This window comes from Vicugna pacos, chromosome 3, assembly GCF_048564905.1.
Source record: "Vicugna pacos chromosome 3, VicPac4, whole genome shotgun sequence".
Lineage (NCBI taxonomy): Eukaryota > Metazoa > Chordata > Mammalia > Artiodactyla > Camelidae > Vicugna > Vicugna pacos.
In genome coordinates, this window is record NC_132989.1 from 56,031,433 (window position 1) to 56,045,393 (window position 13,961).

General features: G+C 41.6%; 2 protein-coding genes across 4 annotated transcripts in view; both read right to left on the reverse strand.

Moving 5' to 3' along the window:
* Positions 1-2,611: 2,611 nt before the first annotated feature.
* GPR150 (G protein-coupled receptor 150) lies at positions 2,612-4,810 on the reverse strand. The gene has a single exon (XM_006212963.4). It carries the CDS (start codon positions 4,461-4,463, stop codon positions 3,183-3,185), a length of 1,281 nt encoding a protein of 426 aa, XP_006213025.1. The 5' UTR covers positions 4,464-4,810; the 3' UTR covers positions 2,612-3,182.
* Positions 4,811-12,601: 7,791 nt separating this feature from the next.
* ARSK (arylsulfatase family member K) overlaps positions 12,602-13,961 on the reverse strand; it is a 34,065-nt gene continuing 32,705 nt past the window's right edge. For all 3 annotated transcript variants that reach the window (XM_072958391.1, XM_006212945.4, XM_072958392.1), the window contains one exon: positions 12,602-12,944. In XM_072958391.1, coding sequence (XP_072814492.1) covers positions 12,646-12,944 — 299 coding nt within the window. In that variant the 3' untranslated portion in view covers positions 12,602-12,645. The remainder of the gene's footprint in view (positions 12,945-13,961) is intronic.

The window sequence follows — 13,961 nt, forward strand, 5'->3', positions numbered from 1 at the left end:
GGCAGAACTGAATCTCTGAGTTGTCTATACCAATGTAGGTTTCTGGAATCGATGCTGATTCTGAGAGGATGCTTCAAATTTCTTAACTTACAAATGCCACCAGCGATGGGAACCAGGTCACCTAGATCTACTTTCAAGTTTCAGATTTGGTTAAAATTAGAGAAAGTTTCTTGGTTATAGAAGAAAAGCACTTTAGTATGAATTGGGCTTCAGCAAATCTTCCACAAAAGCTAGGGAAAATGCAGTTTAATTGTATTTAAAATTAACTACTTGAATTGGCATTCTGTTTTTTTGACCCAGATGGAAATGTCTCAGAATTTCTAGATGGCAATCAGCTGGAAATCTTTAATAGACTGTAAAAATCAATCTCTAAATAATTTTGCAGTTGTGTAAGGGTTTAGTCTTGTGCTCTCAACAAGCATTTCTTTTTTTTCCTTTCCTGATAGAAAAAATGAGAATCTCATTTTTCATCTCTTCCCCATGCAACTCATATCTTCAGTTCCAGGTCCAAGCTCATCATGGTGGCCCCATTTCCTTTGCAGTGATACATCTGGATGTGGAAATAATATAATTCTAGCCAGTGAACCATGCGGTAAAGTCTGTCAACGACTTCTAAGAAATGTTTTTTCATTCTTATAAAGAGCGAAAAAAAAAAAAAAAAGAGAAAGTCTTCTTCTGGACATTGTCATGTTTGAATATGATACCCAGAACTACAGCATCCATTTTGTGACCTCAAGGGGAACTAATGTCAAGCCCACCAACTCAGGATGGCAGAATAGAAAGAGGAAAAGGATTTAGATCCTTAGTTATGAAGTGAGACTATTCAGTTAACCAACTCTGGAGCAGCCTTACCACCAGACTTCTTGTTATGTGAGATAATAAATTAGAGCCAGCTGAATCTGGTTTTCTGTTAGTGTGCTGTCAACTACAGAAAACAGAAAATCTGACTCAACTGGCTTAAATTATCTCAGTTGAGAGCATTCTGACTGCTACATTACAGGTTATGTTTTGAGGTCTCTCTGAGCTTCTGCCTTGATCTTTGCCTCTAGGTATCCCCCTTTTAGTTGTTCCTTCATACCATTATTGGAATGACCTGTCCAAAATTCAAATTTGATCATATTACAACCCTGGTTAAATCTTTCAAAGGCTACTTTTGGCTTTCTTGGTGTGATATACAGACTCTTCTTCACTAGGTCCATGTTGGATTTCTCTCACATATCCCATCAGGTCAGACCCCACTAGTACCCTAATGCTAGATATTTCAAGTATTGCCATTCCTTGACCATGCTTTGTTCTCTCTCACATATGCTCTACAAATGCTATTCCCAATTGCATAGAACTCCCTTCCCTATCTGATGGGTTATACCCACCCCACCTCCTTGTCTCCCAAGGTTGTCATATGTTCTTTTTCAGTGCTCTGACACCCTAACTGGAACCCTATTAAAGCACATCCGACACTGGTATATTTGCCAGATTGTCTCCTAGGGATGATTATCAGGTCTTTGAGGGCAAGATGTTTCTTATTCATCTTAGCATCTCAATGCCTAGCACATTGCTTGGCATGAAATAAGCAAGTATTCAATGTTATTAATGAATAAAAATAATGTTGTAACCCTGATTTGGGTATATAAAACACTTATGTTCTTTTTGCTTTAGGTGACTTATTCTAGGTATGTTGCACACCATAGCATCCTCAGCAGGGTAGAGGGTGTAAGAGAGGAAAGAAAATTGATACTGAAACAGTTTTGGACAAAATTTTGGAGAAGGGTAAGCCAAGCTGAATGAAGATTTCTTTTTGTAAACTGACTATAACTCAATTTAAAAAAAAATTTCTTTTTGTAAATCGTTTATCCATTCTATTTGCGCAGTGACTCATGATGAATTGTTCAACAAGTGTGTGTTGTGTGCCTACTGTGTATCAAACATTAAGAGTTTGGGATGTATCAGTGAACAAAACGAAGTCCTCAGAGAGCTTTGGCTTGACAAGTGCACTTCACCAGTCTATTTCCCCTTTCTGCATCTTTGTCCTGCATTTGTTCAGGAACAGGAAACACTATCATGGAAAGCTTGCAGATTCTCAGCTGAAAGACACTGGTAATATTTGTTCTTAAGTGTGCTGCCACTTCTCTAGAACCAAGGACAGTTAGGAGGAGGAGGAGGTCATAGACCAAATCTGTTCCTTGACTTGGTTCTCAGCAATCCACACCAATAGGCATTACCTTTGTTTGTAAAAAAAGGGAGTTTTATATATACATGCAGTAGTGGGAGGTTGCAGCTTTCTTCCTACCTGCAAATCTCCATAAAGGTCCACCTGGGAGGGTGAGCCTCGCCCACCCGCACCACCCAGGTGCTTCCCTTTTCTAGTTTGCTGGGGATTTTGCACTGAGAGGCACCGCCTGTGCTCAGCATCTCAGCTGTAGAGGCTGGTCTGGGCACAGTGACAGTTTCCCACAGAAACTGGGCATATTTGAAAGGGACTAAGGGAAGCTTTTATGTCTCCCTCCTACAATCCCAGCTTCTACTGAAGTTGAAGCTAGGTTGGAAATAAAGGCCACACTGACTTTCTATTGAGAAAACACATAACTATGTTACAAAAAAAAAAAAGGGCTAATTGCTCTGTGGGAAATATTTTTATTTTACAAATACTCTGTGGCTCTGAAGTGACAGCGAGATTACATTTCTGACAGTATCACTGGTACAATTTCCAGGCTCCTTCGGGAGAGCAACGTGAGGATATTCCTCTCGGATAGAAAGGCGAATTCTCTGGTCCCGAAGGTACACTTAAACATGATCCAAAATACGTACAAACAGATATAGCAAATATTGAAAGCTTGGCAATTTAGCTAAAACAAATGATCTTATCCAGAACACTTTGGGAGCGAAAAAGAACTGCAAAAATAACTCTATAACTTTGTTTTTACAACTTCCCAGTGGCTCACTCTCTAGTCTCCAAAGGGGGAATGTGAGAAGAACTGGAAAGGAGAAAAGAATCTGGAAGAGTGTAAAACAATATAAACATTAGAAAGAAATATAATAGAGGAGTGGAGAACGGGGACAGCTTCAAGTGTAACACTCTTGGGGACTCTTCTGCCCATTGTGATCTAGATAGACCCCCAGCTGGCCTCGTGTTGCGTGGAGGCGGTGCCGCGGCGACAGATGACCTGCCTCTGGCCATCGAACACCTAGAAGACGCTTTCGCAGGAGCAGGGCAGCGGCCGGGGGCGCGGCGGGGGTGGGCGCAAGTAGCCCTCGGCTGGCTGATCCCGCCGAGCGTGGTGATAATGGGGGTGGGGCCAGCGGTGGCGGTGGAGCGCTTGGTGGCTCCGGGCCCCCTCGTCGTCCTCCGCGACTCCCTCACCCTGGCAGCACACTGCGCCCAGGCGCCTCCGCAGCCGCCGCGAGAGCTGGCAGTCGGCCGCCTGGAAGAACAGGTAGACGAAGGGATTGAGAGCGCTGTTGGCTACCCCCACCAGGCGCAGCGCCACCGCTAGGTCCTCGGCTTCCCAGTCTCCCACCGGTCCAGACGACCACGTGGCCGCCAGCCGGGCGGCGAAGTAGGGCAGCTCGCACCCCACGAACAGCAGCCCCAGCACCAAGCTCATCTTCAGGCTCTGGACCTTGGCGCGGGGCAGAGCGCTGGGTTCGGGGGCTTGGCCGGGACTTGCCGACCTGGGCACCGCAGCCGATGGGGCCTGAGGCGAGCGCTGCCACCAGGCGGAGAGCAGGCGGCTGCCCGCGACGCCCATGACTGCGACCGGAGCTACGAAGCCCGCAAGGGCCTCATAGAGCGCGTAGATCATCAGGTGCCAGCGCGGCAGCGGCGCGAAGATGTCGCGGCAACGACGCTCCCCCGGCAAGGCGCGGGCGCTCGGGGGCTCGGCAGGCGGCTGCGACGGGGCGCCCCCGCGGACCACGAAGGTGGGGGGCAGCGCCAGCAGCAGCGCAAGCAGCCAGCCCAGGACGGCGAGGCTTCGCGCGGGCAGCGGCGGGTCCTGTGGACGGCGCACTGCGCGCTGGCGCTCGAGGGCAATGAGCGCCACGAGGTGGGCCGAAGCGCTGTGGCCAGATGCCCGCAGCAGCTGCACGAAGCGGCATGCCAGGTCGCCCGCGGCCCGGCGCGGGTCGCCCTGCAGCTCCCAGGCCAGCTGCGACAGCGCGGTGCCCCCGCACGCGTACAGGTCGGCCAGGGCCAGCTGCACCAGTAGGAAGTCCATCTTGCGACGCTTGGGACCCGCCCAGGGCCCACCGCCGCCGCACAGGCGGCACAGCACCGTGGCGTTGCCGGCCACCGCCACCATCAGGATGACCCCCAGGAAGACCAGGCGGACGCGGTGGCTGGGCCGCGGTGGCCCCGGGACGGGGGCTCCCTGTCCGGAAGTCAGGTTGAGACCCCAGCCCAGCGAGATGGGTACGGAAAAGTTGGGCGCCGGCGACGGAGTTGAGGGGCTGAAGGGATTCTCCATCCTTAGCCTGGAGGAAGAGGAGGTACCGAAGAGGGTAGGCAGGGCGCGGGAAATCAAGGTGGAGGCGAAGCTGCGCGGGGCGCAACGCCGGGTCTACGAGTTCCCAAAGTTAGTTGAAAACGCACACGCACAGACAGGGAGATGGATGCGGATAGCTTTGCGCTTAGTTGTTTTTATAGGTTGTCCTCGTCATTTGTCACTCAAATGGGGGTTGTACACACTAGGAACACACATGATTCCTCTTCTCCACCTTCCCCTCCGCGTCTCTCCTCCCAATCCCGGTGGATCCCTTTCCAATCTCTGCCGCGGCCCCCACGTGGCCTTCGCGGATGCCGCGAACCACTGGGCTCTAGGAACTCCTCCCGTTCGCTGTTTACATGTAGAGCACAGCTGGCCAGAAGGTCGCTTCGCCTGGTCATTGTTAACCCGGGACCAGCACACCGGAGAGGAAGGTCCTGACTAATACTGTACCCCCTTAAAATGGTTTCAGGTTGGCAGTAGGAAAAAAAAATAGAAAAGGCACTAGTTTTGATGAAAGAGGCAGACACAGAGACAGAGAGACAGAGAGAGGGGAAGGAATAGGAAAAGGAAAAGGAAAGAAAAAGATTCGAAATGCCCTGGATCTGCACTAGTTTGAGAAAAACAGGAACACAAGAAACCTAACAGCTTTCTGAGTAAAGAGGAGCCCAATAGATGAATCTTTTTCTGGCCAAAAATGAGAGTATTTCACTTGGAGAGAACTAAAGTCAAGGGTGTTGCTTGGCAATTAGGAGTAGCAGTAGGTTTGTAGATTGTTTCAGATACTCCTCATTACTAGAAACAGTGGATCACAGCTGCTCTCCATGATGTAAAATTCATTTCATTACTCTGAAGAGGGCATTAATAGGTTTTATGCAAATAGGTAGTACCTTTATTGCTTTTCTCCTAATATTTTCACCCAGTGATGGATGTGTCATCACGGCTCTTCATTCTCTTGATTCTGTTTTCTAGCAGATGGGAAGTTGCTAGGAGGGACTACGCCTCCAATAAGCCTAGAGAAAAGGTGACTAACAAAATGATAAGGCGGCCAATTTTTAAAAAAGAAATCCAAGTCACAGGAAATGGTTTAGATTAAATGCTATGTCTTTTATTTCAGCCCTACATCCTCACAAACAAATTTTAGTTTTACCGTTGGAAGCATCAATTTGTCTTTTATGTGCCTGTCACATTAATCACGGTAAAAGTAAACTCCCTGTGCTTCCTGGTCTGGGCGTCTGCTGAGGTTCGCACTCCCAGGCTGAGGAAACATTTGGCATTTTTAAGATGCACAGGATAGGTGGGTTTGGTGGGTGCAGGGGACAGTCCTGCTGGTTGCTGTGGGAATCTCATTTCCTGAGCTGTTGTCCTTTGGCCAGAGACCGTGGTCATTTTTATTATATCCCCAGTGCCTAGCGATGGATCTGACACATGATAGGTCCATCAATAAATATGTTTTGAGTTGATGGATTAATGAATATGTGATGCATTTCAGGTAACTTTGAGCAAACGTTTCTACCTTTACTATAAACCACCGACCTAAGAGAAAAATGCCTTTCATACCTATGCCAGTATCATCCAGAAGTTCCAAAGAAGCCCTGGGGAGATGCAGGAATAGCCGTTCTTGGTGGAACATTTAAGAGGTAGAGTGATAGCCTTGGGAAATCAAACTCCTGGTTTAATTTTCACATTCTTCCCTCAGACAGTTTTGCCTGTGGCCTTTTTCTCTGTAACATACATCATTCTGGCTTATGATCCACTTCTTCTAGGGAGCTCTCTCTGAGCAATACCCATAATTCAATGATTCTCCTAGCCAAGGCATATCAGTTGAATATTTCTCAAAATAATTCTATAATTTGTCTCAAATTTGTTAAAATGCTCTCATATAACAAAGCAAGACTCTACCAGCAAAATTATATTTCAAAGAACTTTACTAAGACCTGATTTAAAAAATGACTTTTAAAAAATAATCCTTCTCAAGATAATACCTGCATATAGTTTGGAAAGAGGACTAGAGGACTGGTAACAACATAGAGTTCCCCATTCACATACCCTCACTAGAGGGGAGCCAGTTTAGTTTGTATTTGCTGTTTCTTCTGACATTTACTTAATTCCATAATTCTAAATAGTTAGTGTGTAATACTATTTATTGCTTCAGTGGTTTTAGATATCTGTTAGCTTCTTACTAGATTAGGATAAAGATTTAGCTTTCATGCCTCTGTCCCCACCGTTTCTCCTTTCTTACACTATTAATATAGAAATATTGTAATTTGGGGTTAGATCTATATTCAGTGTTTATGTTCTTTTGAAGTGAAAATATTCACAGCTGAATGTTGTAATGTATTATGAATATCATTATTTTCTTTTTCTTCACATCAATAATGACCTTTTCTTAGTTTTCATTATTACCATAGCTATACCTTTAAAGAGTCCCTCAGTACAATTTCTACAAGGTCAGTTTCATAACATAATATAGCAATTCCAATTTTTTTTTTCTTGTAACCCTTCTTACCAGAGACCTCCATCCCCTCCACATATGGGCTGGTTTCTCTCTAGGCCTGCCGCCTTCCGATTGTCCCGAAACGTCTCTTTGTTGTCATCAGTGAAATGCTCTGCCTTTCTCTTGGGTTGGAGTTTTTGTTTCTTGGATCTCTTTTCTTTTTTCTTGGTTTTTTTCTCCTTTGGTAGAACACATCATCCGATATGTCATAAAGTTAAAAAGATTGGACAGAGGCTGAGGACAGAGCAGAGAGAGCCCTCATTGTGGCTGTTACTTGATTCATGTAGATTCAATCAGGACAGGCTGCCTTCTGGGCCAGCTGTCATCTGGGCATCTCCTTTATCATTATCCTAGGACTCCTTTCACTTAGCTCATGCTGGTTCTCCTGCTTTCTAATTTCATGTTTTTGTGTTGGTTTTTGTTTTGTTTTGTTTTTCCTTTCTTGGTTTATTTTCTTTCTTGGGTAGAAAGCATCCTTCAGTGGCTTCTTGAGGAAGGGTAACTTTTGGGGACCTTGCATGTCTGAAAATGTCTTTATTTTACCTTCACATTTAACGTGATTTGGCTGAGTTTAGAATTTTATATTGGCAATATTTTCCTTCTAAATTTTGATGGCATTGCTCCATTGCGTTTTGGCTTCTAAGTGTTTGTGTTGAGAAGCCTGAAGCCATTCTGACTCCTGATTTGCTTGGATGCTATTGCCCTTCCCATTCTGGAAGCTTATTGACTCTTCTCTTTGTCTCTGACAAATTTCATGAAGATGTGGTTTGCAATGAGTTAATTTTCATTCACTGTGCTAGGCAAAATTGAGGATCATGAATTGCACTTAACTATAATATTTCTCTAGTGGCCTTTAATCCAGAAGTTTGCCAGACTTTCTTTTTCCTTTCGTGAAACTCACCAGTCTGAAGGGTCCATGACACATGTTTTACAGAATGTCTCTAAAGTTATGTTTCTGTATAATTAAATTTGGATTAGACATTCGGGGCTGAAATACTACATAGGTAATACTGTGTCCTCAGTGCATCATTTTGGGGACACACACTGCTAGTTTGTCTCAATATTGGTGATGTTAAGCTTGACATATATGTTTTTAAAATAAAATATTATTATATAAATTGTACATATTAATTGCAGAAAAATTAGAAAAAAAATCACTAAATATATCACCCAGGGATAACTGCTGTTAATACTAAATTATGTAACCTTTAGACTATAATGACCATATATATATACATACATATTTATAAAAATGTATCATGTATAGTATTCTACATCCTGTTATTTTTCCAGTTAATGTAGTAGTTGGATAACTTTCCATGTCAACCAATAAAAACATGTGATATAAACTGTCTGTTTAATGTGAAATGAATTATAATTATCTGAATAACCCCCTGTTTTTGGACAAAGATTTTCTAATTTTCACTTTATAAATCAGTGAAGAACATCTCTTTATATATGTCCTTGCACACAAGTTCAGTTATTCCTGCAAGATAAACTTCTACGATTGGAATTTCTAGGGCAGAAGCACACGCATTTTTAAAGCATTTGAATACATGGTGCTGCATTGCCCTTGACAAGGGGCACAAGCAATGCATGTCTTTTTCCCCACAGACTTAGTATTGAGCCTCATCCATGTTTTAAATTTTTGTCATTCTCATAGATGAAAAAAATAAGTGTTTCATTGTTACTTCATCATTTCCAAATTCATATATAATTCACAAACCATGAAATTCAAACTTAAAAAGTGTACAGTTCAGTGCCTTTTAGTATATTCAGTGCACAAGTTTGTGTAACCATCACAACTATCTAATTCTAGCACATTTTCATCACTCCAGAGAGAAATTTCATATGCATTCCCTTCATCCCAAGCTCCTGGAAACCACTGATCCATCTTCTGTCTCCTTTTGTTTATTCTGGATGTTTCATATAAATGTAGTAATAATAACAGTATGTGGCCTTTGTGTCTGGCTTCTTTCACCTAGCATAATGTTTTTAAGGTTCATCCATCCTGTAGCGTGTAACAGGACTCCATTCCTTTTTATGGCTAAATAATATTCCATTGTCTGGATTACACATTTTGGATTACACAAAACCACATTTTGCTTATTCATTTATCAGCTGATGGACATTTGAGTTGTTTCCACTTTCTGACTATTGTGTGTAATGCTGTTATGATCATTTGTGTACAGGTTTTTCTGGGAACACCTCTTTTCAGTTCTCCAGGATATATGCCTGGGAGTGGATTTGCTGGGTAATATGGTAATTCTATGTTTAACTTTTTGAGGACTTTCCAAACTGTTTTCCACAAAGACTACCATTTTATGTTCCCACCAGTAATGTACGAGTGTTCCCATTTCTCCCCTTGTATAGATGCACATTCCCATTTGACACCATGTTCCTTCTGCATGAAGAAGGTCATTTAACATTTCTTATAGTTCAGGTCTGCTGGTAACAAATTCTCTCAGCTTCTTCATTTTTGAAAAATGTTTATGCTAGGTATATAGAATTCTAGGATGACAGTTTGTCTTTCAGTACTTCAAAGAAGTTCTACCATTGTCTTCTGGTTTACATAGGTTTTGATGGTAAATCTGCTTTAATCCTTATCTCTGTTCCTTTGTATGGAATGTTTTTTCCCCACCTCTGGTTGCCTCCAAGATTTTCTCTTTTTCTGTATTTTCCAACAGTTTCACTTGGATGTGCTTATGTGCATTTTTCTTTGTATTCTGCTTGGGCTTCCCTAAACATTTAGGTGGGTGATTTGTTATCTTTCATTAATTTTGGAAAATTCTCAGCTATTTCCTTGGACATTTTCTCTCTATTCTCCGTTATTTCAACTTACATATAGTATCACCTTTCAGATTATCCCACAGCTCTTGGATGCTCTGCTCAATTTTTCTCCACTTTTCTTCTTTTTTTTTTTCATTCTTTTTTCTCTTGTTACCATTTGAAATTCAGGATTTCATTTTGAACAATTTCTTCTGGCCTACATTCAAATTCACTAGTTATTTTTTTTTCAAGTTCACTGATAGTTTTCTTTTGTGTCTAGTCTGGTGATGAGCCATTTGAAGGACTTCTTCATATGATAGCATGTTTTTCATTTCTAGTGAATCAATTTTATTCTTTTTTTCATAGTTTCTATCTCTCTGCTGAAATTCCCTATCTGTTCATTCATATTATCCGTATTTCCCCTTAGATCCTCCAGTAGATTCATTGTAGTATTTTCAAGTCACTTTCTCATAGTTTCAACTTTGGGGCCATCTCTCAGTCTGATTCTCTTTACTGCTTTATTTCTTCAAAATGGGTCTTTTCTTACTTTTTTGCCTTGTAGATTTGACTGAATGCCAGACATTATATGTAAAGGAAAAATAGTGACTGATGTAAATAGTATTTGCTCCTGAAAATGGGCATGACTGTTCATTTGGTGGCCACTAAGGTAGGGAGGGCTAACTAAATCTAGTCAGTAGTTGAGCTAACTTTGGGTTTTGTCATTGCTATAGTTGCCATTATTATATTACAGACTCAACACTCCCCCCTACTGCTGATACCTTGCTTTAGTGAGAGGCCTGGAATGCTGGAGGGTTCTTCTCGGGGTTCCTGTTTCACCGCCAACTTTTCAGCACATTTGGCCACTGCGGGCGGCGTGGGAGGTTTCTCGCTCCATACCTTTTGTCCCTCTCCCAGCAGTAGTGTGCTGTTGCTCGTGGTGGGAACAGGCTGATTTTCTTTTTAAAAAACTCTCTTATCCCGGCCACAGTCTTCTCTAAGCCCTGGGGGCCTGAGCCTCAAGGGTGGGGCTTTATTCACATTTCTGTCCCTTCCACCTATGACAGCCAAACTTCAGCTTGTAACTTGCAAAAGAGCAAGTTTCCTGGCCCTTCCCCTGCTGCAAGAGGTCTTTGCTTTCTCAGTGTAGGAATCTGAGCATGACTAGGGTTCTGTTCTGCCTCTCCTTAGCAGAGAGCTTTTGCTGTATTCTGCCCCTTCCCAATGAAGCTGACCTTTTGCTGATGACTAGGGGTGATTTGGTTTCTTGCTCCAGGAGCAGATGAGTTTTGCTTAGTATGAGAGAAGGTTCTGAGCTTTATGCTTGTCCTCCAGAGGCAGCCCCTCCCCATCTATACATCTGTCCCAGTGAAGAGGCTCCGTGAAGTCCCCTGTCCTGCTCCCATCTTTCTCATGAGCGCTGGTTGAGGTCCCTGAAAAAAAGCTCATTACTGGGAGTGGTCTCCCTTGTGTGTGCGACTCCTAGCATTTCTACTGTTATTTTCACACACATGTGGCTTTTATGAATTTGTCAGAATATCAGTTTGTTTTCTTACCTGTTCTTCGGGCTGCTAATTTTTCCTCCTGTGCTCTGCCATAGGTGGAACAGTTTGATGTCTCAGCTCTCATCACAGGGGCTGGCCACCCTTTTCAATTCAGTTCACTTATTGCCTTGCAACTCAGTCCTATGAGCGGCTCAAAAAGTTTTAATTTTGCAGATTATCTAGCTTTTCCCTTTTCCTTTTGGTTTCTGTTAATGTGGAAGCAATATTCCCTTGCAACTTTCCCTATCCTATGTGGAAGCAGAACTCTCAAAATGTTATTTAAGGATACCAATCCTTTACCATCCATACCTCAACATTTATGATTATTTTCTTCTCTGATTTCTTGAATTGAATAGGACAAAGTCAAAAGACAAACTATGGAAATGGGCAAAGAACAGAAATAGGAAAGGTCACGGTAAAGGAAATTTCAGTGGCTATTAAGCATATGAAAGTATGATCTACTTTACTCATAATAAGAAAAAGAAAGTATTTTTTATTGACCCTGTTGGCAACAAATGTGAGGACATGTATTGCTGGTGAGAGTACAAATTGGTATAAGTTCTTTGGGGTAATTTGGTAGTCTCTAGAGTAATTTTGCTAGATATAGTCTTACCTCAGCAATTTCACTTCTAGATGTCTCTTGTTAAGTGGAAAAAAAAAAAGAACAAGATGCAGAACATTTTGTGAAGTATGCTACCACTTGTAGGGGGATGGTTTGCTGGGGAAGAATGTAGTTTGTAGAAGCATGTCTGTCTCTCAAAGGATACATAGGAAGTGGGTTACAGTAGTTGCCTCCAAGAGGGGGAACTGGGTGCCTGGTGGACTGGGAGAGGAGAAAGGCTTCATGTCAACTGTTAACCCTTTAGTACCTTTTTGAAGCTTGTACCTTGTGCATTTATTACCTATTTAAAAAAATAAATTTCAGCTTTATTCACAGTCTATGCCCCATCAAATACTCTGAATACTCCCATCAAATATGTCCAAATGATCTATGTCCTATCAAATAGAAACAACTCATCAGACACCATCAAGGACTCACAATACCTATTTTATGGTTCATAGTAATAATAATTGTTATAATATTCTATATTCTGTAATTTCAGAGGAACAGAGCTTTATACATGGTATTTGTTTCCATCCTTTTTAATACTTCCATTAATTTGTTAGAAGTTGGTAAGAATGAGGTCTTGATAATCATTTTGAAAATATATAATTCTATACTGATAGATATTTTATTTTAAAATAGAGTGCATTCTTTAAAAGTATCTAAAAGTCAGTAATTATTAACTTCATTTAAAATGCAAAATTAATCATGATCTTTTAACATATTTTTATATAGCTCTAGAACATGATTTTCTTATTTTTGTTCAAATTTTTTTGGATCAGAGTGGGCTTTAAGCCACAGATCGATGGCACTTTCATACTTCCTCGGTTCTTTCAGCCAGTCCTGATGCCACCTAAGGTTTGCTATGACATTTGAATAGTTTTCCCCTATACTTTGTTTCCACTTGATAAACTCCTCTTTATTGTATTGGTGAACAGAAGCAGAAACCTTAGGGTAGTTTATAATTGAACGAAGCTTCTGATCCAAAGAATATGTAACTTCAGGAAATTTTGTAGCAATATTTGTTAGTTCATCTGGATCTGAGGAAAGATCTGAAAGAAAAAAAAATTGAATAGCTGTCAAATAGTAACCTGCTAGAAATTTTTTTTTAGAATGTCATTATTCTGTGACAGATAATGTATTATAATTTATTTTTATTTTCAGTTCTTTTTAGTGTAGTAAGATAAAGGACGGTATAAATGGAGAAATAATATACCAAAAGTTAAACACCTTTTTAAATGTATGTTCAAATTATTTTCCTTCTTACCATTCATCCTGCTATCCCCACCCCCCCTTTTTTTTCTTATCTATTCTTAGATGGCAGAAACAGTCAAACTAGTGAGCTGGCTTAGGCCCAGTTCTTCCTACTTTTGATGCCTTGCTTGCTTTGACATGAAAAAAAAAAAGGAATGCTTAAATTGTCCCATTTCAACAGCCCCAAACATTCCAGCTGTAGGAATTCTTTACATAGTCAAGTTGTGTTCTTGCAACTTTACTTACTCTGAGGGGTTTTTTAAAATATATTAACATCTTATGTTTAGTTTTTGAAAATTACATTCATCAATACTGTCTGAGCAAATGAGCATGGAAGTAAAAACTCTCAATTACTACCACTGAGGAAATAATGATAAATATTTTATAGACACCTTTTTTACCTACAATGTAGGAAGACAGACAATATAACTAGGATGCCAATCTAATTGGAAAAACGACAAATCAAAGATCTTATGACAATTTACTTAAGTCAGTAAATGAAACTTGCATCTTGAGGGTAAAACCCCTCCAGGTCTATTTGAGTGCACTAGCCAGGAGACCCCTAAAGACATATATGATTTTGCTCAGTGACTTCAGATGCCCCCTCTTTAGGAAAGGGAAGTCAGTGAATAAACCCCAGAGAATATAAGAAAGGCAGGCTTCTCCACTGATCTTTGACAGTCACATCTGCTTTTTGAAGAACATAACCAATGAACAAACAAGAGTTGCCCATTCCTCATCAGGATGAAAATTTAAGGACTGTCTTCTGAAGCTAAGAATCTCCTGCTCTTAGAGTTAAGGGTGGGAGGGGAGGT